We start from the raw sequence: 23,013 nt of genomic DNA on the forward strand, positions 1-23,013 counted from the left end.
TATAACATATTAAAAATAAGTTAAATAATGTATATTTTGATACATAATAATCGATTTGATAGTTAATTTTTTATTATTTAAAAAATATTTTATTTATTATGCTATGAAACATAAAATTATTCTTTAATAAAAAGTTTGATTTTTTAATATTTTATTTTATTAAAAAACTTATAAAGTAATATGTATAATATAAAACATTACATGCCGACAAAATTATATATACTATCTACAAACGATTTGGTACGGTGATATTATCGTTAAAAATTCTTAGAATTTATTAATCCTAAAATTATTTATATTAAATCATTAAAAAAATACTTAAATATAAAAATACACTTAAATTTATGAGTATGGTCAAAAGAGTTTGATTCTTTGATTTTTTTTTAAATTTAATTTTTTTTTGTATTTTTAGTAGAGTTGAATCACAACTCTTTTGAAGAGAAAAGAATTACAGAGGTGATTTTGATGTGTTAGAAACTAAAATTCTAGAATTACTATTTATATTTGAGTGTGATATTTATTAAATTCTAAAATCCAAATAAAATAGTATTTTTAATTTTTTATTTTTGGTTTCCATAATATCTCTAGTTTTATTTTTATTTAATTTCAAATAAAAATAATAATAACTTATTTTATTACAATAATTAAAATTACTGTTATATAAGTCATATAATGTGAAATAATTAATTTGTGATTATAATTAATATATGTATTGCCTATAAATAGTTTAAAAATTAATAATTTCTTAACAATTATATCTATAAATAGTAATACTAAAAAAATAGTAAATTTATTTTAGGGCAATTTACCTAAATAAATAAAATAGGTGAAAACTTTACTCAAATACACAAAACAGATATTCCTTACCTGATTGTGCAATTTGACACTTCTATGTAAACCGTGGAAAGCTACCACGGTTTACAATTTTAACATAAACCGTGACAACCTACCACGGATTATGAATTGTGTGGTTTGTGTGTAAACCGTGGCAAGCTCCCACGGTTTATGAAAGGAGAATGCGAATCATAAACCGTGGCAAGCTCCCACGGTTTATGAAGGAGAAAATTTGATAGTTTAAATGATATGTTATCTACTATGTATCTGATAGTTTAAGCGGTTTGAGATTCTATGATATACATTATTTTCGTCACAGTTATCATGCGCAGTCTAAATGATACCACATTGATGCAATCAAACATCTAAAATAAACGGATTTTATTCATATGAAATTAATGCAGAAAATCAACATGGTGACATTCATAGACTTAACCAACCATACATAACTCAACTGAATAGTTAATAAAACAACTAAAACAACAAGGTAATGAGATCTACGCATTCCCCCCGGTAGTATGTCTTCGCTGGTCACAGTTCCTCCGCGTATGCCCAGCCTGACGGCATAGCCCACAGCGCTTCGGCTGGTTCTCCAGAGACTGATCCATACTACCACGGATCCTGGTTGCCCTTGGACGACCTTCCTTTGCACGCCTCATGTTAGGATCAGGAATGATGGTTGGCCCAGCATATGGAGGCCATAGGCCTTCCGGGATAGGCGGAACAAAATCCTGGTTGTAAACGTTGAAAACTTCACTCATACGATAGACCTCGTGAACATATGACGCCCAATTAAGGTGAGAGTAGGCGCAACATGCAATGGCGTGGCAACAAGGATAATGCAGCGCCTGAAAGTGGCCATAATCGCATCTGTGATCTTTAAGAGAAACTCTATAGCTACCTAGCGAGAAGCGTCCAGTTGGTGTTGTCTCGGCCACTGTATACTCCGCTTGATGCCTGTCGTATAACGTGACAGTGAAGCAACTTGAGTCTCTTAGATTCCTATCAATTGCCTTGGCCAATGCCTGGCAAAATTCATTACCAGATCCGAGTTGTGCCTCTGCTGTTTGTCCCCGTACCACAAAAAGCTGAGCAAGCCTCCCGTAAGTTGACTGAACCAACGATGTGACCGGGAGGTTTCGAGTTCCCTTTAGCACCGAGTTCACACATTCACTGATGTTGGTTGTCATGTGCCCGAACCGTCCACCACTATCCTCATGTTGGGTCCATTTGTCGTACTCCATCCGAATGGCCCATTCACACATTGCTGGATTCTCAGTCCGCATGATGTCAAACCAGTAATAAAACTCTGCTTCAGTCTTTGCGTAGGCAGCATTCACTAACATCCTCCTTGAATCTTTACCTTTGAAAGTTAGGGCAAAATTCGCTGCCACATGCCGAATACAGTACGCTCGGAAAGCACGTGGAGGCAGCCACCCAGTCTCAGGTGTCTCAAGCGCTGCCTTGATCCCGTTATGCCTGTCAGAGATTACAAGGATACCCTCCTGAGGAGTCACATGCTCTCGTAGGTTGGACAAGAAGAATGACCACAACTCTGAATTTTCTCCTTCCACAAGGGTGAATGCAATGGGGAGGATGTTAGAGTTCCCATCCTGCGCTATCGCCAACAGCAGTGTCCCTCCATACTTGCCATACAAGTGGGTACTGTCAATACTGACGAGGGGCTTGCAATGACGGAATGCCTCGATACAGGGTGGGAATGTCCAGAATAATCGGTGAAAGTACACCATCGACTCATCAACCTCACCACGAAGCCGAACACGAGAGGTCTTCAACACGGTTATTGTTCCGGCCATTGTTGACTGTACTCCTAGCATCCAACATGGCAACTCCGCGTACGACTCTTCCCAATCTCCATATATTTGTGCCACTGCCTTCTGCTTCGCCATCCAAACCTTCCTGTAACTAGGCCTGAAACCATAATCGGCTTCTGTAGCTTGTTGCAGTACCTTTACCGTAACTGTAGCATTTGCCCTAACCAACGGAAGAATCCTCGCACAGATAACGTAGTAATCCAACTGACGGTGATCACTGGAAATAGAGGTTGCCAAAACTGTGTGTGGCCCGTTGTACCTCCTAACCTCCCAAGTGCCCTTTCGTGCACGCAGCGCAACGCGAATCAACCAAGTACAACCCTTGCCAAATTGCTTGCATTTTCCATGATACTTCAGATGATCTGATTCGATGACTCTGTACTCAACACCTCGCCGGATGCTATAGTCCTTCACACTCAGCACAGCCTCATCTTTATTCGGGAAAGATTGCCCAATCTGAAATTCTGTAGAAGAGCCCCCAATCGTGTTAACACCATCCTCCTGTTGACCAAGAACCTCCAAGTTTAGTGTGGAGAAGTGTGGAGGGTACTGTTGAGAAGCAGAACTTGAAGGCCCATGCTGCGCAGGTAGATTGGCACCTGTGTCATCGTCGCTGTCCCCGATGATATCGACAGGCTCCTGGTCAGAGTCATCGTCACACATTGCATTCTCTACTCTATCAGGTTCACCAAAGCCTTCCATATAAGGTAACTGGCAACCACCGGTGCCCACGACATCAGGCTGCTCAAAGATTCATTCATTCTCCAACTGTACAGAACCAACAACTACCGCTCGCTCTAAATCAGCCGCGAACGTAGGGGAACCCACCGGCGGAAGATACGGTCTGACCGCAGGCATCGAACTAGACGCACCTCCCGCGGCAGTCGAGCTATGAAATGGAGCTGATGCCCCAGATCTATCGACACCAACCTCCAACTTCGCAAACAACTCGTGAATTCGGATCTCTGGAAAACTCCTAACACAATGGAACAAAACCCTAATATCTTCTTCAGCCGCTAGCACAAAGGTATCATACTGAACACCCGTCGAGACAACTGCGATGGAAATCTTGTAGAATAGCTTCTTCACCCACTTCGTACCAAAGACGCCAAACTTCTGCAAGATGCTATTCTTTAGATCTGACAAAGTGCTTGACGAATTGATGAACACACTCAATGGTTCTTTGTCTGTGAACTTCACACCATGGCTTTTGCTTTTTTTAATTTTCCCAGAGCAATGCACTAAGGCAAGAACACTCTCCTCCTCACTTGCCACTGTGAGAATGATCTCTTGTGCAAGTAGAATGTCACCCACATATATATAGAATTTCGGTGTTCCTAAACCGTTGTAACCTACAACGGTTTACGATCAAATTTTCTCCTTCATAAACCGTGGGAGCTTGCCACGGTTTACACACAAACCACACAATTCATAATCCGTGGTAGGTTGTCACGGTTTATGTTAAAATTGTAAACCGTGATAGCTTCCCATGGTTTACATAAAAGTGTCGAATTGCACAATCAGGTAATGAATATCTGTTTTGTGTATTTGAGTAAAGCTTTCACCTATTTTATTTATTTGGGTAAGTTGCCCTTTATTTTATTTAATATTCATTAATTATTCTGCCTGTTTTTGACTAATTTCTTTTGATTACTAAATATTTTTTATTTGTAGATATTCTTATTTTTTTTTTGCTAAATCTATCCTCCAAATCAATTATTTTTCTCATTGTTGTTCTTTCTACATAATTATTGCTTGCACAATTTTTTTTATAGATATTGTTATCCTAAAATATATTTATCACATCATACCAAGCAATATACTACTTGAGTGGTTTATTTATAAAATGCACAAAATAAAAGTCCTATACTCTTCAAATAAGTAGTGTCAACATTATTGTTAACTATTTTCAATGATTTAGATGTATAATTGGCTCTCTACAAGAGAAAGCAACAAATAACATCAGTGACAAATTGATAACCTTGCTCTTGCCTCTTGGCCCTTTGATGTAACGACAGGCATAAGCTTCTACTCACTATAAATATAGAGTTTATATATAGTTCATTGAACTTACTGAATATTGTTTGAACTAAATCAAGTTGTTACTGTACTTTATATAGTTAGTGGTTCAATCCCAAGATCAATTATTATAATCAAATCAAACTAGATTATAAGTTTATTACTGGTCCAACAAGCTTGATGGCCAACTTTTTCTTATCATAAAAAAATTCAAACATAATTTGTTTCCCTATTTAACTAAGGACCTAATTTTTTTCCATCAATATTAGTTAATATTTTGAAATTATTTTTTATTTTAAATTTAAATTCTAAATCTTCTAAAAATAAATATTAAAAAATAGATTAATACTGATTAATTAAAAATTTAAAAGTTAATACTCAATTTTTATCGTGTTTTCTATTCTCACTCTAATTGATTGCTTAAAATGTTTAAAATTATTTTTTTACGGATTATTGACTAAAAAAATAGTTTCATAATTAAACCAATAATCTATAATATTCAAGGTCTATAGATCTCTTTTTTCTAAAAATGAATGGTTAATTTTGGCCTTCATATAACCATTTTATTATTAGAATTTGTCAAGGATAATAGAATAAGCATAAATGAAAAAAAAAATGCATATATATATATGACTATGCATGAGAATAATCAGAATGGGAATAAGTAAAATTTAAAATATTGCTTATAATAATAAGATTGTTTTAGTATGCGCTAATGTGTTCTAAAGTAGGTTCCTCCCAAATCCAAATCCTTAATTGGATAATGGTAAAGTTTCAATTTGGGTCACATGCAGAAATACACGCATCACACATGCCGAATAGAAATGGCTTGAAAACCAACTAGAAGCATGTGCCTCATATTATATTATATTAGTCCAGCTCTGATCTATTAGTGAAAGATTTATAATTTTTTTTGGAATTTAATTTTAATGCACTAACAGTATAAAATATTTTATATAATTGTATAATTATATCTATTTTTATAAATGATTATTTATACCATCAATAAAAATAATATGATATTTTATGATTAGATACATATATATTGATATTGTATTAAAACTAAATTTATAGATATAATAGATGTATAAAGAAGTATAGAGAATTAATGAAATATTTATACAACATGTACAATAAAAGTATAAATTAATAATATTTTATTTTAAATTTTTATTTTTCAATTTATATTAAACTAAATAAATAATTTATTATATATTTTGACGTATTCACACACAATTACATTATCAATACGAGGTATATATGTTAATCTTCAAATTAAGATTAATAATTAAATTAATTGGCAGAGTAAGAAGAAAAGAGAGGGTGGGAGGTGGCAGTTGATGAGTAGCATGCAGGGAATGTGCAGAACATGGTGTACGTTTCATGCTGCCTCACTGTCCCCTCTATCTCACATGCACTCTCTCTCTCATTCTCATGTGCTCTTTCTTTTTTTCCTTTTTTTCTGTTTTCTAATAACGGAGCTTTGCTGGCCCCATATCACCCTCACATGCCCCCAAAACTACTTCTTTACAATATTACCCCTCTTTCTCCATAGTTAAATCACCCAAATGCCCCTCTCTTTCCTGCATGATTAAAGCGTTTTAACAGTAGTACCCAAAACTAGCCTGCCTTTTTAGAGTGTTAATGAGATGAGAGATTAATATCTGTGGTAATCTTTTAAATTCACGGTCTTTATTAACTTAGTCTTTAAAAATATTATTTGTATACTAAAATTTATTATTAATATATTTTAATATAAATATATGTATAATTTAATTTATTTTAATATATATTTATATTTTAATATATATTTTATACTAATAATTAATTTTAATAATTAATTTTGATGTACACATAATATAATTCTTTAGTCTTATATTTTAATTGCACTATAAATTATAATAATTCTTTTAGATTAAACTATAGATAATATAGTAGTTTTTGAATTCTTTTTTATAATGGATTCCGTAAACGCAGTGATATAGCACTCTCTTATCACACTAAAATGGTGTGAAATAACGACGTTTTTTTTATGTCTAATGAATTAAAAGTTGAAAAGATGTCGTTTTGACTCTTGTGGTATCTAAAACGAAAATGATAATGTTATTTCGATTTTTATTGGACGCCAAACAAAAACGGCATCGTTTCACACTAGTCTAACATAGTAAGAAAGTGCACATTATTACCGTGTTTGCTAATTTGAAGAGTTTATGGACCACTATAATATCCAAAGCTCAATTTAAAAGACTATTCAAATTATTATAGTATAATTAAAATTTGAAGAACTAAATTGATAAAAACCATAAATATAAAGGACTACTATAAAAATTTAGTAAAAAAAAAAAAACTTCATCTTCATATAATTTGTAATGAGTCATAGTGTGTGTATATGTATAAAAAATTAAAGAGTCAATTATTTTCAATTAATATAAGTTGAATATATGCATTATTTTTATTTTAAATTTTAAAATCTAATTTTATAATCTTAAATTCTTTAAAAAAGTAAGAGTTAAAAAAATATTTTAAAATACAAAATTAATTAATATTATTGACTAAGTAAAATTTATTTTCAATATTTAATTATTATATATTATTAAAATTAGAATTCTTCAATTAATAGCATAGCTAATGTGACATGTTCTTAAAAGTGTTTTTTGATTTATTTTGCTTGATTCATTTAAATGCGATCATTAATTAATTATTTATTTAACTTGTTTGAGATAAATATTAAATTATTTACTATTTTATTTGACTATATTAATTATTTGATTTTTAACTGGAACAAATAAATTAATTTTATTTTAATTTACAATAATATTTTGTCAAATGTATTTTGATTAATGATTTTAAAAGTGTTATAATTAATTATTATTTTATTTGATTATATTAACTATAACTAATCAATTATATTAATTATTTGATTTGATTAGAATAAGTAAAAATATTATTTTAATTTATATTACTTTTTTTATCTTGTATATTTTGATTAATAATTTTTTAAAGTGTTACAACTTTTATATGGAATATTTATAAGATATTATATTTATTTAAATTACTTTATTAAGCTAAACAATTCTAATTAATTCAAATATATATTATTTGATTCAATTTATTATTATGTTAATGTTTGAGTCGTATTTATCAAAAGTTCTTCTTCATTTCTTTTCTTGATGTTAAATATTTTGATTTTAAATTTTAGATTTTTATTCATTGTTTATATTTTTATTTTAATATCAACTCTAATATTTCTATTAATATTCTTTTTGTAATTTATTGTCTAATAGTTATATGTCCACCATTAATTATTTGATCGTGAATATTTTTTTAATTTATTAAAAGATATAATTTCATTCCTTTTTTATTTTACCTATTTATATTTTATAATTTATTTACTGTAAAAGTCATATATGCTAGAAAAAAAAATCTTATTTTTTTATCAGTTACTCTTTCACTTGGTAATATTTTTTTCTTCTATAATGTATTATTTTTATTCTTTAATTTTTTTTATAAGCTATAAGATATCATTATTTATTATTGTACTCGGTCTCTTCTATTTCTTTTATTTTGTTTCTATCTATTTATTTTTTATTATAAATTTTATCCTTTTTATCTCATACAAGTTAGTTTATCATAACTCTTCACATGTTGAATATTCTTAATGTTTAAATTATATTTTTTACGTGTTTAATTTTATTCTAATTTAGGAGATTGAATGATAAAATAACATCGACGAAATATAAATTGTATCATATCTTTTTTTAATAAAATTTTATTATGTATCTTAAAATATCTAGAACAAAACATTATAAATTACTTTAAGTCAATAAGTTTGACATTCTTGTGGGTAATTTTAGAATTTTAAAAAGAGTTGTACTTAGTTGATGATTATTTCATTTAGTCTAATATATTAGTTCTTTTAGTTGAATATTATCTTAGATTGTGTTGGTCCGAACAATATAATAAAAGACATTCAAAAGGGGTGCAACTCTTTTTAAATAAAGAATAGATAAATTTATATACCTGTTACAATAGCTACTATTTTTTACTAAGATAAAAAAATAGATTGAAAAATTAAATAAAAAATTAGCATTTTAGAAAAATTTAAAGATGATGCACTTGAATATTAAATAAATTTTTATTATGTTTGTTCCTGTTATTTCATATTTCACTGTACTATTTTTTGTTTGAGATTTTTTTAATATTATTTCTTTATAACTTGGTATTTTACAAAAAAAATTGGTCTAATATATATATTTTTTGGTTTAATAATATTTTTTACTGAAATTAATACTAAATTAAACATAAACTAATCCCAAATTGAAAAGTTATATTGATTAGTACAAATATTATTGTATTTAATTTAATTTATTTACACATTAATATAATTTATTAAAAATAATAAATAAAACTAAAAAATAATTAAAAAAATATAATGTTTGTAATTATTTTAAAAGAGACAATTAAGTAAGTTATAGAATATTATTTTATGTAAATTGTTAATAATTATAAGAATAGAAGGTTAGTAATTATGTTAAAATAAACGCTGAAATAAGTTTTATGGTATTAAATTTATTTGGATTGGTAATATAATTTTATAAATGATAACTTTATATAAAAATATCATTAATAAAATTTTAGAATTTTCATATTTATATCTGTTTGATTCATGTATTTTTATTTTATTCTATTTTGTACAAAAAATTAACTTATTTTTTTAATTAATTATTTAAAAAGAATAGTGAAATAGATTATATGGTATTTTAACTATGTAATATTTTTTACCTTTCACTTGAGTGATGAAATATGATTATTGTTGCACTCATAAAATGTTGTGAAATAATATTAGAAAATTATTAGGTAGTAGTAACTTAAATGATATATGACTTGTCTGAGTTTTTAAGAAAAGATCTTTTTTAAATTATTTTTTTTAAAAGATTTTATAGAGAAGTAAAAATAATTTTATGTTTGGATATCTCATGTAAAAAGGTCTTTTTATCTATTAATTATGTTTGGGTATAACAATATAAAAGTACTTTTTTGTTTATTTATTACATAAAAAACATCTTTTTTAAGGAAAAAAATCTTTTAAAAAAAGATGTAAATTACAGCTTCTCAAAAAGATTTTTTTTATTTTACTAGTGTTTTTACTTTTACTACTAGAAATTTGCCAAACACGTTAAAAAATAAAAAAGATCTTTTTTTCATTGAAAAATGATATTTTTTTTAATAAAATAATGACGCTCAAACATGCACATAATCTTTCTATATTCATCTAAGAGGTCGTAGATTTGAGTCTCCTTATCTTTTAGTAAAAAAAATCATTAAAGCAATAATAATGATCAAGATACGTTTTCTTTCATAAAATCTTAAAAAATTTTAGTTTTCTACGTTTATAGGAATGTGTTTTATTTTGATTAAAAATCAAATTAATATATTTACCATCTTTCAATAACTTTATGGCTTTTTTTAATAGTTTTTTTATTATCTTGATTTTTTTATCTCCCTACCACCAATTACATTTATGACTACATTAATATTGGCATAGCATAGATATATATAGAATCAAGCAACATTATTTAACAAATAATACTAAAAAAAAAATTGAAATTTTGGTGAATAGTAAAATTTTGGTAAATAGTGAAATTTTTTTATACGGATACATATTTTACTCTTGAATTTGATATAATCATATAAGAGGATAAAAAATTTAATGATGTCATTAAAGAAATAAGCACATGGATCTTAATATCATATGTCCAAAGAAAGATTGTTTATCATTCAACTATCTTTTAACAATATCTCAAGACTAAAATGTGTATAGAATAGCTATTGACATTAACTCTCTTAATGATATTTTATTAGACTTTGTTAGGTAGATAATAATTTTTGTGAATAATATAAATAATAGGTTTTAAAATTGGTTCAATAAAATAAAAACATACTACACTTATAAATTACTCATTTAAATTTTAATATTAGAATAATCATCCACACACTTATTGAATTGAACATCTAATATATCTATTGTTCATATTGTTTAGTATTTTCATTGTCTACCTATCTTTTTTCTATTTTATATCATTGAAAAATAGTACAAAACTTGAAAGATGAATTTTATTAACTATAAATTTTTAATTATTAGTTATTTTAAATTGATTGAATTTTAACACTATTATATATTATATGTAAAATAAATATGTGAAATATTGAAATTAAACAGTCGTACATATTTGATTTAGATGAAATTTTATAATCTTGAGACAAAATCCTAAAGACTATATTCGTATGTGTTTAGTACTTGAAGTAGATAATTTTTTGTTAACTAAAGAAATAGCTACATGAGAATTAAACTTTGAAATGATGAGTTAAAAACAAATAATTTTAACTATATTGACCTTTGTAACACATCTAAGAAAAAAACAAATATTTGATAAAGTTATTATTGTTGTGAATTGTGGAGAAGAAAATTTGGCTTTATTTATAGTTATGGGGTACACAACTAACATTTTTTTGTAGCTTGATTTGAGTTAAAATTCACTTAAAGTAAAATACACTAAATTTTAATTCAAGTGACGTTGCATTTTTATTCTTTCGTAATAAAAGAATGAAGTACATTACTTAAGGTTTAAAATACTACTAAATGTAATTGAGAATTCGATATTCAAAATGTAACTCAATTACTCTCAAGTAATATTGTTAATGAGAATCAAATTCGTAATTTAAAAAAAAGATTTACTGATTAGTAGATACTGTTATAAAGTATTTGATAAATACTTGAGTGATATTTTTGATTTTTTTTTTTTACTCATAACAAATATTTGTCTTTTGAAAAAAAAGTGGTTGTATTAGATGAAAAAACGGACTTCAATTCTTAACTAATCAATATTACTTCTGTTTATATTGTAACAAAATTTTTTTGTTTCTTTCAAAAAAACCTATATCAATAATTATAATTTGGTGAATGCTACCCAACTCCCTATAAAATAACATGTAAGTTACCATTCATTATGTGTCACATTGTAATTGGTCCTTATCTTAACCATAGTTGGGTTATTTTATAATTTATTATTCTTAAAATATCAAAACTCCACTCCCGTTAATTGAAGCACATTCCACTCCTCTATTCTTTGTTTATCACTTCATCACCTAGATTTGGTCCTTCCAAGCACCGTCGCGTTCGTGACAAGAAGCGCTAACGTCATCGCCATGCCCTCCCACACGACCTCTCTTCTTGGCGTGAATCACTGCTTACCCACATAATTAATAGTTAATTTGGTTATTAAATTTTTTATTAAAAAATATATCTTTATTTAATTACGTGATGGAACATATATTTATATGTAAAATATAATATAATAAAATAAATCTATTCAAAGTATTTAAAAGTATAATTAAAATCATGAACATACAAATATAATAATAAAATTTGTACTCCAAAAAAATAAACATATTTTTTTATCATATATATATTATTTAAAAATAAATATATTATTAAAATTAATAACAGAAATTTAAAATGATAAAATTCAACTTTTTTACCGTATTTTTTATAGTATTTGTATTTTTTTAATTTTTAATTTATTAGTACTTTATTATTTAATTAATAATTAAACAAATTATTTTTATGAAAAATTATTTTTTATATTATATTAGAGAAGAGACCAATATAACAGTTTAAAAAATAAATTGTATAAATATTTAAGAGATAAATATGAAATACATACCTAAGTAATGTTTAGTTTGGTTATTAAATTTTTTTATTAAAATAAATCTTTATTTAATTACACGATAGAACATATATTTATATGTAAAATATAATATAATAACTCTATTTAGAGTACTTAAAAGTATAATTAAAATCAGAAAAAATATATTTTTTATTGTACATAAATTATTTTAAAAAATAATAAATTGTTAAAATTAATAACACAAGTTTAAAATGATAAAATCTAACTTTCTTACGAGATTGGTCTCTTCTTTTAAGATAATACAAAAAAATAATTTTTCATAAAAATAATTTGTTTAATCATTAATTAAATAATAAAGTACGAATAAATTAAAAATTAAAAAATAAAAATACTATAAAAAATACAGTAAAAAAGTTAAATTTTATTATTTTAAATTTCTGTTATTAATTTTAATAATATATTTATTTTTTAAATAATATATGTATGATAAAAAAATATGTTTATTTGTTTGGAGTACAAATTTTATTATTATATTTGTATGTTCATAATTTTAATTATACTTTTAAATACTTTGAATAAATTTATTTTATTATATTATATTTTACATATAAATATATGTTCCGTCACATAATTAAATAAAGATATATTTTTTTTAATAAAAAAATTTAATAACTAAAATTAACCATTAATTATATGGATAAGCAGTGATACATGGCAGAAAGAAGTGCTGGCTATACTGGGAAGGACAAGTTATGGGCAACGGAATTTAACAACGTGACTAAGAGATGATACACTAAAGAAATAGAGGTTGTGTGGGAAGGCAGTAGATGGCGATGACGTTGGTGCTTCTTGTCACGAACGCAACGGTGCTTGGAAGGACCGAATATAGGTGATGAAGTGAACAAAAAATGGAGGAGCGGAATGTGCTTCAATTAACGGAAGTGGAACTTTGATATTTTAAGAATAATAAATTATAAAATAACCCAACTATGGTTAAGATAAGGACCAATTACAATGTGACGCATAATGAAGGATAACTTACATGTTATTTTAGAGGGGTTGGATAGCATTCACCTTATAATTTTATATATGGACAATTTAAGACTTTAGGGATAAATCTTTTCTATCGTTCTACAAAAATTAACAGAAAATATTGTACATTCAATTGTATATTTATCTTATCTTTAACAGTTTTGGTAGATGTTTAAACTATCATGTATATAACTACTAATGTTATTTAAACAGAATTTTTTAAAAAGATAGGATTTTAATATAAATATTTAAATTATTAATCATTAGTTTTATTATTTTAACATTAAAAATAGTTAAACTTTAAATTAAATTAACTTTATAAAATTTTTATAACAAAAATTATTGTGTATTTTTATTTAAAAAAATTAAAAAAAGTATTTTATATTTTTATATATTATTTCATATAGAATAAGGATAAATATACTAGTTTATACATAAAATGAGATAAGGAACTAAAATTTTGCGATTTACGATAAAAGATAAACCTTTTTTGGCTTTTGCGTACATTGAATAATTTTTTTTTTGGATAGCATTTTTTAAATAATTTGCATTTTCTATAAATAATTTCGTCAACAATATAATTTGTTTTGGAGTAGTTTTGATAATTTACTCTTAAATAATATAATCATCACATGTCGTCTTTTAATTTACTCAAAGTTATTTATTGTAAACTCAGATAAAATATATTGTTTTATTAATTAATATTAACCTAAGAACACACATTCCCTTTCTTCTTTTTTTTTCATCTTTTCTATCATGCATGTGATCATTTTCACCTTTGTTTAATATATGAATCTGTCTTTTTTCGATAGTGCCATATATATGGGTAGCATATACATAGGGTACGATTTTATGAATTATTTTATTGACCAATTCCTTTGTTTTGTAGATTATAGGTCGGCTTAATTCAACGCCTAATGCGCTCTATAACATTTTTCAAATCTATAACTTAAGAATATAATTAATAGCTAATGAGCATATCTTTTACATGCTTGCACATTCATGTGCAAATTAAATAGGACAATTCACGACAAATGCACAAGTCTTTTCCTTGATACACTTAATTTGGACATGTTTGCTATTTCTATGTAAAATATTAGTGTGTGTATAAAATGATGATTATATATATGTAACACAATTTTATATATTAATTTTCACTTTTCTTTCTGTTAGAGTAGAAAACATAATGTATTCGGAAATTAGACACTAAATTAAAAACACAAATTTATCATCATACTACTATATAAGTTGTTACTTCTTTAGAACTTTTTTCCAATGATATATAGAGAGAGAGAGAGAGATTTTGTTTTAAAAAAATAAAAAATATTGCACATAACACTTTACAACCGATGAAATACGAAAAGTGATCCTCCAACCATACAGTAACATATCATAATTAACTAACAATAAAAAATTAGTTTAATCGACCAAAATTATCTTATTTAATATTTATTAATTATTACTAAAATAAATGAATAATTTTAGATATAATAAATATATAATTATAGATATTATATATATAAAATTATACTTGTTATGATATATGTAAATTTAGTAAAATTAATTATAAAAAAATTAAATAATAAAAGAAAAAAATACTCTTAGATAATAGCCATCAAACTTTTATAGTAGAAAAAGAGAAAGAATAGTAACCTCTCATGTTACAGGTGAGTTATGTAACAGAGATTTTGCTTATAAATTAAAAATTTTTTCATTTTGTTTTTAAGTAAGTCATTCAAATAGAATAATATAATATTTCTTTGAGTAGTTTTTTTTATATATGTAAAAAGAAATGTGTTCTCTTCTCGTCAAGAAAGAATATTATTGTAGTTTCTTTGTGATAGAGAAGTTGTAATTCTTAAAAAAAAGTTATTCAATTATTGTTTCTATATTTTATACATTTTTTATTTTCATCTCTATATTTTACTGTGTCATTTATCTAATACCAAAAAATATATAAAATAATTTAAAAAATTGTTTCGCTAACATCACGGATTGACTAATTATAAAAATTTAATTCAAGAATATAATAGTTGATGCAATTCCTACCGAATTATTGAAAGCAACATGGTAGTGTTCTATAAGGAATGATATAGGGAGAAGATGGTAATTAAGATTTGAGTGAGTGTAAGCTCCCGGGACCTTGAACATGTGCCGTTACAGAGGTGTAGGCTTTTTCTGCCTCTCTGGCTCGCAAGTTGTGCCTCTCTTCCCGCTTCTTCTTTTTCAATTGGGGTCACATACGAAACCATTGTCCTCTGCCTTATAAAGTTACAACCATACCCTTACCACGTTTTCAAGTTACAAATGTATTTCAATTGCCAGTGAGGCCTCTTTGGCTGAGAAAATGGAGGTGAATAAAAAATTTTGATGGAGAGTGTTCTGAGTTTGTGATTAATTTGGAGAAAGAGATGTGTTGTGATTGTCTCCTCACGGTTCCAAATTTTATGTTGGCAAATAAATGAGAGTTGCTTTAATTTGTTGGACTCAATCTAATATCTTATCGCAGGAGTTGACAATAACCATATTTTTTAAAATACTATTTTTTTTAATATTAGTAACGGATTTAAATTTTATTTTAAAATTTGTTATTTGTTAATAAATTGTTACATATAAAAAATAAAATTTAAATTTTTACTATTTATTTAAACGCATAAGTAAATTAATTACTTGACAAATTCAAATTAATTATGATATATTATACATGGATCTTACTGTTAGTCTTTTTTAGTTGTCCAAGAGTTCTTGCTTTGAGTTTATTTGATTGTTTCTTGACTTAATAATTTCTGAATCTTTCAAGATTAAAATATTAAAACTATGAAAATTAGTCCATTAGGAGCAACGCATATCTAAATAAAAATTTATATATTTATATACATAAATTAATAAAATTTATTTATTAAAGATAATTTATTATTTGTACTGACTAATAACTAACTAAAATCACTAAAATCGGTTAGCTTCCATGATTTTTTAATATTAATATTAATATAGCACACGGCATATTGTATGGTATTGACGATGAATAACAACTGAGACGGTTATAACTCAATTATATGTTATGATTCAGTTATATATATTATAATTCGGTTAAATAATTATCAAAGTAAATATTAAAATGCTCAAATATATGTTATTATTCTCGATTTAAAGCAAAATTATTCAGAGACATAACTATTATTTTTAGTTTTAGATATATAAAAAAAGATAATAATATTATTTAAATTATTATAATTTGTAAAATTTATTATTCATTTATTGATTTAAGTGTTAGAGTACTTTTTACAGGTATCTATTTTCTTATTTTTTCATTATTGATAGACAGACAAACTATATATACAGTGGTCAATTTTCACAAAAACAAATAACTAATTGGCCAAAGACTAAATCAGTCTACAAAATATAATTTATACACTAAATAATTTTAAAATTTTAAAAGTTAAATTGAATTAAATATCTTTTGGATTTAGGAGATTTGAACTTAACCTTTTCATGAACATATATAATAGTAATTTATCAGAAAAAAAAGAATTACTTTATCTATCTAATTTTTAATTCATATTAATCTACTTATAATACGGTCTTTCATAGTTTCTTTGTTCCCTACCAAGCCTATCTTATGCTAAGACCTAGCTTCATGTAACTATAATATTTTAATTTAAAACAATGGTTTCAACATTTAATTTTGTCTGTGTCAATAGAGTTAATGACAGCTACTTCTTTTCAGTGGTTAGTTAATAACATAGAAGTTCGTAAGAAAAATATTAGTTAAACACAAAAATTATCCATTAAATTAATTATATTGTATTTATATATTATTTAATTAATAACTATTAAAAAAGTTAAATATTTTACAGTAAAAAAAAGTCAACTTTTCATAACAAAATACTCATATTATTTTAATGTGTAGCATAATTAAATTTTTGCACGAAAAAAAAGTCATCGTTATATTTTTAAATTTTAATTTTATATTTTATGAAGGTAAATCTTATAAAATTTAAATGTAAGTGTGAACTAAATTTAAATATATCATTTACAATGTTTGATTATATTAATTATATAGCATAGTTATTTATATGAATATCTTATTGTTCTATATTCAAATATATATATTTATATAATAATCAATTACTCATTGATTTTTTTATGATTAACTAAAGTGAAAATTCACCTGCAGTGGACTTCACATAAAGTTATTTTTAAATAAATGACACGTATTATCATTTGGCTTAAAAAAACGATTTATTTTATATAAATAATTTAATTAAAAAATCAATTAATATAATTATGATGTTAGATTTTTTATTGTATTTTATTTTAAAAACAAATTAATTAATTTAAATTGAAAAATTGTATTTAATTATTTACTATATAATTTTTTTAACCAAACTTAGAATTAAAAAAATAAAATTATCTAGTATATTAAATCAGCTCAATATTCATCAGATTTTTTATTTTTATTATAAAATATAAAAAAATTAATTCTAAAAAAATTTATGTTATTTTTTAGGATTTAATTTTTTATTGTGTTTTCATAAATTTTGTACAAAATTCACCTATATTACTGACTAAATTTATTTATCTAAGTAAAATTTATTTATGGACTCAACCCACGGTTTACTCTTGGAGAATGGAACGGTTCATACATGAGCGACTATGTGAAGTTGGGTGGCTGAGAGAGAATTCGAGAAGCTTTGTGGTTTATGGACTCAGCAAACTTGTTTACGTTTTAATACGATTTGAATTGTATTAGTATATTTTTATTTTTTAATCAATTTAATTTTATTTAAATAATTAAAATTTTAAATTATAAAATTTTTATTAATTTGTAATTTAAAATTTAAATAGATATAATTATTGATTAAAAATAATAATTTGTGTTGTTTTTCTAAAAAAAAAAATTGAAGAAAAGGCAGTGGTATTTATGTAATAAACAATATAATGAAGAGGCAAATTCTATAAGCCCCATTACTTAAACCCCTTCAGACACTTCTCTCGCCCAACCCACCTTCTTTTCCTTCTCTCTCTCTCTCTTTCTCTTTCTTGAATCTCCTCTGTTTCGGTGGCAATAATAATGAACATGATGAACACAAAGAAGCACAATTACAAGCTTTCTGTGAAAAGAGCCACGAGAAGAAGTAGAAGAAAGCAAAGAACTACAGCTACCTCATCAACAATGGTGATGATGCGGATGGCGAAGGAGAAGAAGAAGAAGAAGAAGAATATGAAGTCATCATCATCATCATCATCAAAGGTATCACAGAAGCTTGAAGCACTGAAGAATCTTATACCTACTTCCAAGAACAACTACAACGACCGCATGGCGATGATGAAACCTACTGATCGATTGTTTCAGGAAACTGCAGATTACATCATTTCATTGAAGACAATGGTCGTGATCTTGCAGAACTTGATTGAGTTTTATGGAGACACCACCACAACCGCATCAACAACAACCACAACCACTTGTGAGAATAATAATAATGAAAATGTTGTCTTGTTATAGCTTAGCTTCTTTTCTTTTCTTTTTCTTTTTTAATGTTCTTTTTTCCTTTTTATTTATAATGAAGAAAAGAGGGGAAAATGAGAATATCTTTCTGATGGTAGTCTCTCTTTTTAGGCGTAAAATTTCGGGTATTAGCTTACATACAAAACCGTACTTAGTAGTCTCTTTATTTAATTCTCTTTTTAAAATTAAGAGTAAGACTCCAATTCGCGATATTTAGGTGAATACGAGAAGAATATATCATTTGAGTGATAAGACATAGTTTATTTATTTATTATTCCCTTCTTCTATTATTTATTTATTTCTAATTAGATTCACTTAGCTTAATTGTTTGGTTTGGCATAAGAGAAAGTGATGGTACTAAAGAAGAAGTGAGGATGATTAGAGAAAATTCAGAGCAATTATTTTTATCTTTTGCTTTTTCAGTTTTTCTCCTTCGAATAGCATAATTTGTTGTTTTTTTTTTTCCTGTCAAGACATTTTATTTTGGTTCTTTTGTTTTCTTTTGAAATTTGGCATATCTAGCTTATTAATTCAAAGTGACCTCATTTGAGTTTAATGGTCTAATATGTGACGATAGATCTTAATACTAGTTTCTTTTATCCATTCTAGTGAAATTTTTGTATCCAATTTAATGTGAGTTTTTTTATTGATCTACCACATGAGCAAAGCTATCTCTTTAGCCATGTTCATTATCTATTCAGCTGCAATCTATGACCATATTTAAGTAAAAAACAAGTAGTAATCACTCAAACTGATGAAATGTCCCAACAATAGTTGGGGAGTTATGTTGTTAATGAAGCCTAACTTTGGTGGCAAAATGTTAGGGAGGAGATAGTCTTTTTGACATCACCAATTTGGTTAATAAAATAACAAAAATATTACTTACACATTAAATTCAGTCATAAATTAGTCATTATATATGTATATTCATAAGTGTTATTTTTATATATTTTAAGTATATATTATATGTTAACATAAATTTTATATAAATGACTAATTTGATAGTTTGTTTTTTTTTATGTACAAATAACACATGATATGTCCAATCTGATCACCAACTGATGATAACATTATTGCACTAAAAGTTTAAAATTGAATTTGATTTAGTATTAGTATAAATGACTCAATTTAGATCATTAAGGTAGCGTTTGGTGGAGAGACAGATACTGAAAGACTAAGACTGAGAGATAGAGACTAAGAGACAGAGACTGAAATAAGTTTTAGTATTCTGTTTGGTGCCAAATGAGATATAAAAATTGAAACAAGAATAAAATTCTAATTTAATTTGCACAAAAGATAAAATTGGAATTAATTAATTAAAATAAGAGTATTTTAGGTATAAAATGTTATTAAAGTTTCAGTCTCTATTTCTAAAAATATCAGTCCCCTGTGTCCCTACATTTTAGAGGCACTGAAATACTTAAATTTTGAGGACAGAGACAGAAATTTTAGTACCAGTCTTTGAACCAACAAATATAATACTGTGTCTCAGTCTCTTAATCTCTGTCCCAATACTGCAAAACAAACACTACCTAATGGAATAAAATTGGGTGTCATACTTTTAATATGTATTAGCCATTAAGTTGGCACAACGAGGGTTAATTTTATACATAAATAATTTGTTAATTAAATAGATAAAAAATAATTTAATTTATAGTTATAAAAATTAAAAATAAATTAAGTATGTTTAGAACCGAGAAAGTTAACTTATTATTAAATAAAAGATTCAAAGACCAAATTAAATTATATATGTCTGTGTATATATATGTTTGAATGGAGAAAGTTTCAAGGCAAAGAGAAGGGTGAATTTTTCTGGATAAATCTCAAATGCAAAATTTTAAACACAAACAGTTAAACATAAAGATATTATTGCACCTTATAGTAATTTATATTTAGTTTCATACACATTTAACCTTTTAGTTAATTTTAATATCATTTTAGATTTTTATAGTGGAAAATTGGTTTTAGTTGCAACGTATTAATAATGTAAAGAATTTCATTATCATCAAATCAGATTGTTTAATTTGTATTTATATGATTATTTATTAAGTGGTAATGATAGTGAAACCATATTCTAATTAATTAACTCCTTAAACAATTGTATTCTTCTTAGTTAGTTTAGACAGTTAAAAGTGGTAAAAAACTAAAAGCTTATTACATTCCTGATGCATTTTATAAGTTCCTTATTTTCTTTTCATATTTATTTTTTTTAACTATTTTATGATAATAATAAATTATATAGAATAATCTTTTCTAAATGCATATAAAAATTTCTGATTAATTAATACTATACGTACAAATCTTTTTATCAATTAAATTTAATCAAATTAATCTGATATCAATAAAAATTATTCTCATCATTTTCGCTTACTTATTCATTCGAACTTTATTATTTAATTTAGGTGAAAACTCAGATACAGTCGACTTACATGAAGTTGATAATTGAGAACTGTTAGATAAAAATTTAATAAAATTAGTCAAATCATCTAACAGCTCTCAATTATCAACTTCATGTAAATTTCACTGCACCTGAGTTTTCACATTCAATTTAATTAGACTTATTTAAAAAATAATTGGTACGTGTCAGATTTCTCTTTCAGAATTTGCTATTTATTTGAAACCGCATCATCCACATTCCACAGACAGGGTCGTTGATACCCAATTCTTCTCCAGATGATAGTTGTATCCTAGTAACATATTTGTCCTCAGGTGCTATGCGAATTGCAGTGTAATACAGACCCTATACTATAGACATAAAGAAAGAGAGAGAATCCCCATATATTTTTCAATTTTTCTAGTTTAAGTCATATTTATCTTGATTCTCTTATTTGATTTTAATGTATTGTAATTATAAATCAGTATGATATGTAGGACTAATTACATAATAATATATCTTTTATATTAATAATTATTTTTTATGATTAATTTCAATATTCACGTCTTTAAGGTTAGGCTAATTTTTTTGGTTATGGAAGAGGGACAAGTGTTGTGCCGGATTATGGAATGTGGGGTGCTACACCGAATTGTGGGAAGGAAGAAATCGGATCCTCCGAATTTTTTGTTTTGAAAATTTTGTAAGCAAATCGGAGAGTCGTTTTGCTTGTATACAAAATTCACATGGGAGAAAATGGACTGTGCGATATGTCTTCATCAAAATGGAAGGTCCATTTTCTTTGTTGGTTTTTTTATTTTTATTTTGTTATACTAGTTGTTGGGTCCGATTTCTGTTTGAGAGGAATTTTTTTAATTTACAGGAAATCGGAGGGTCCGAGTTTCCATCAACAACTCACAGGGTCCGATTACTGTGTTTCTGACACCACAGCCCGGTAAAACTCCCCTCCTCTACATATCTGCGTCCTACACTAACGATGGCTCCATAATAAAATTAATTTCTGTTAAGGTTACTTATATTGAGATAGAAATATTGAGACACAAAATCGTATTTGACAAATAAAATCAGTGTATTTTATATCTATTAAGAGAAAAAAAACATAAAAATGCTAAAAAAAATATTTTATATTTTATTTTTTATTAATTTTTTATAATTATATATTTTTTTTCAAATTTTTTAAATAAAAAATAAAAAATAAAAAATTTTATATTTTTATTCTTATATTTTATTTTAAATATATTATCTTATCTTATTCTTAAAAATAACGGCAGTCTAAGGTATTATTTATGGAATATGGGGAGTGGTGAGTGATAATCATTTAAGAGGGCGTAATATATAGATGCATGGGGTATATAATGGAGTATGGCACACAGTAAGAAACAGTAGTCGCTCTCAGGAAAAAGGGCATGTGCAGATGAGAAAGAGAGAGCGGAAATGGTGCAGAAAGACACAGTTACTCCTTCTGATTCTGCCAACACTCAATGGGGGACATGTGCTCATGCATGCCTACCCTTCTTCTACATCTAAGTAAAACTTACATTATATAATGCTTTTTACAAATTTTTTATTTTTATAACTTTCATATAAAAATTTTTTATATTAAGTCTTATTGGAATAATCTATTAAAAACAATGTGTTCCACTGTTATTTATGACAATATAAACAAATATATCCTTCAAGTCCAAAATATATATATATATATAT

At 26.1% G+C, this 23,013-nt stretch overlaps 2 protein-coding genes across 2 annotated transcripts; one reads left to right on the plus strand and one right to left on the minus strand.

The window, feature by feature from the left end:
- Positions 1–1,331: 1,331 nt before the first annotated feature.
- LOC107471119 (uncharacterized) lies at positions 1,332–3,371 on the minus strand. The gene has a single exon (XM_016090560.1). It carries the CDS (start codon positions 3,369–3,371, stop codon positions 1,332–1,334), a length of 2,040 nt encoding a protein of 679 aa, XP_015946046.1.
- A 15,050-nt stretch (positions 3,372–18,421) lies between these two features.
- On the plus strand, positions 18,422–19,132 carry LOC107471159 (transcription factor UPBEAT1-like). The gene has a single exon (XM_016090599.3). It carries the CDS (start codon positions 18,483–18,485, stop codon positions 18,912–18,914), a length of 432 nt encoding a protein of 143 aa, XP_015946085.1. The 5' UTR covers positions 18,422–18,482; the 3' UTR covers positions 18,915–19,132.
- Positions 19,133–23,013: the final 3,881 nt, after the last annotated feature.

Source organism: Arachis duranensis, chromosome 10 (assembly GCF_000817695.3).
Source record: "Arachis duranensis cultivar V14167 chromosome 10, aradu.V14167.gnm2.J7QH, whole genome shotgun sequence".
NCBI classification, from domain to species: Eukaryota; Viridiplantae; Streptophyta; class Magnoliopsida; order Fabales; family Fabaceae; genus Arachis; species Arachis duranensis.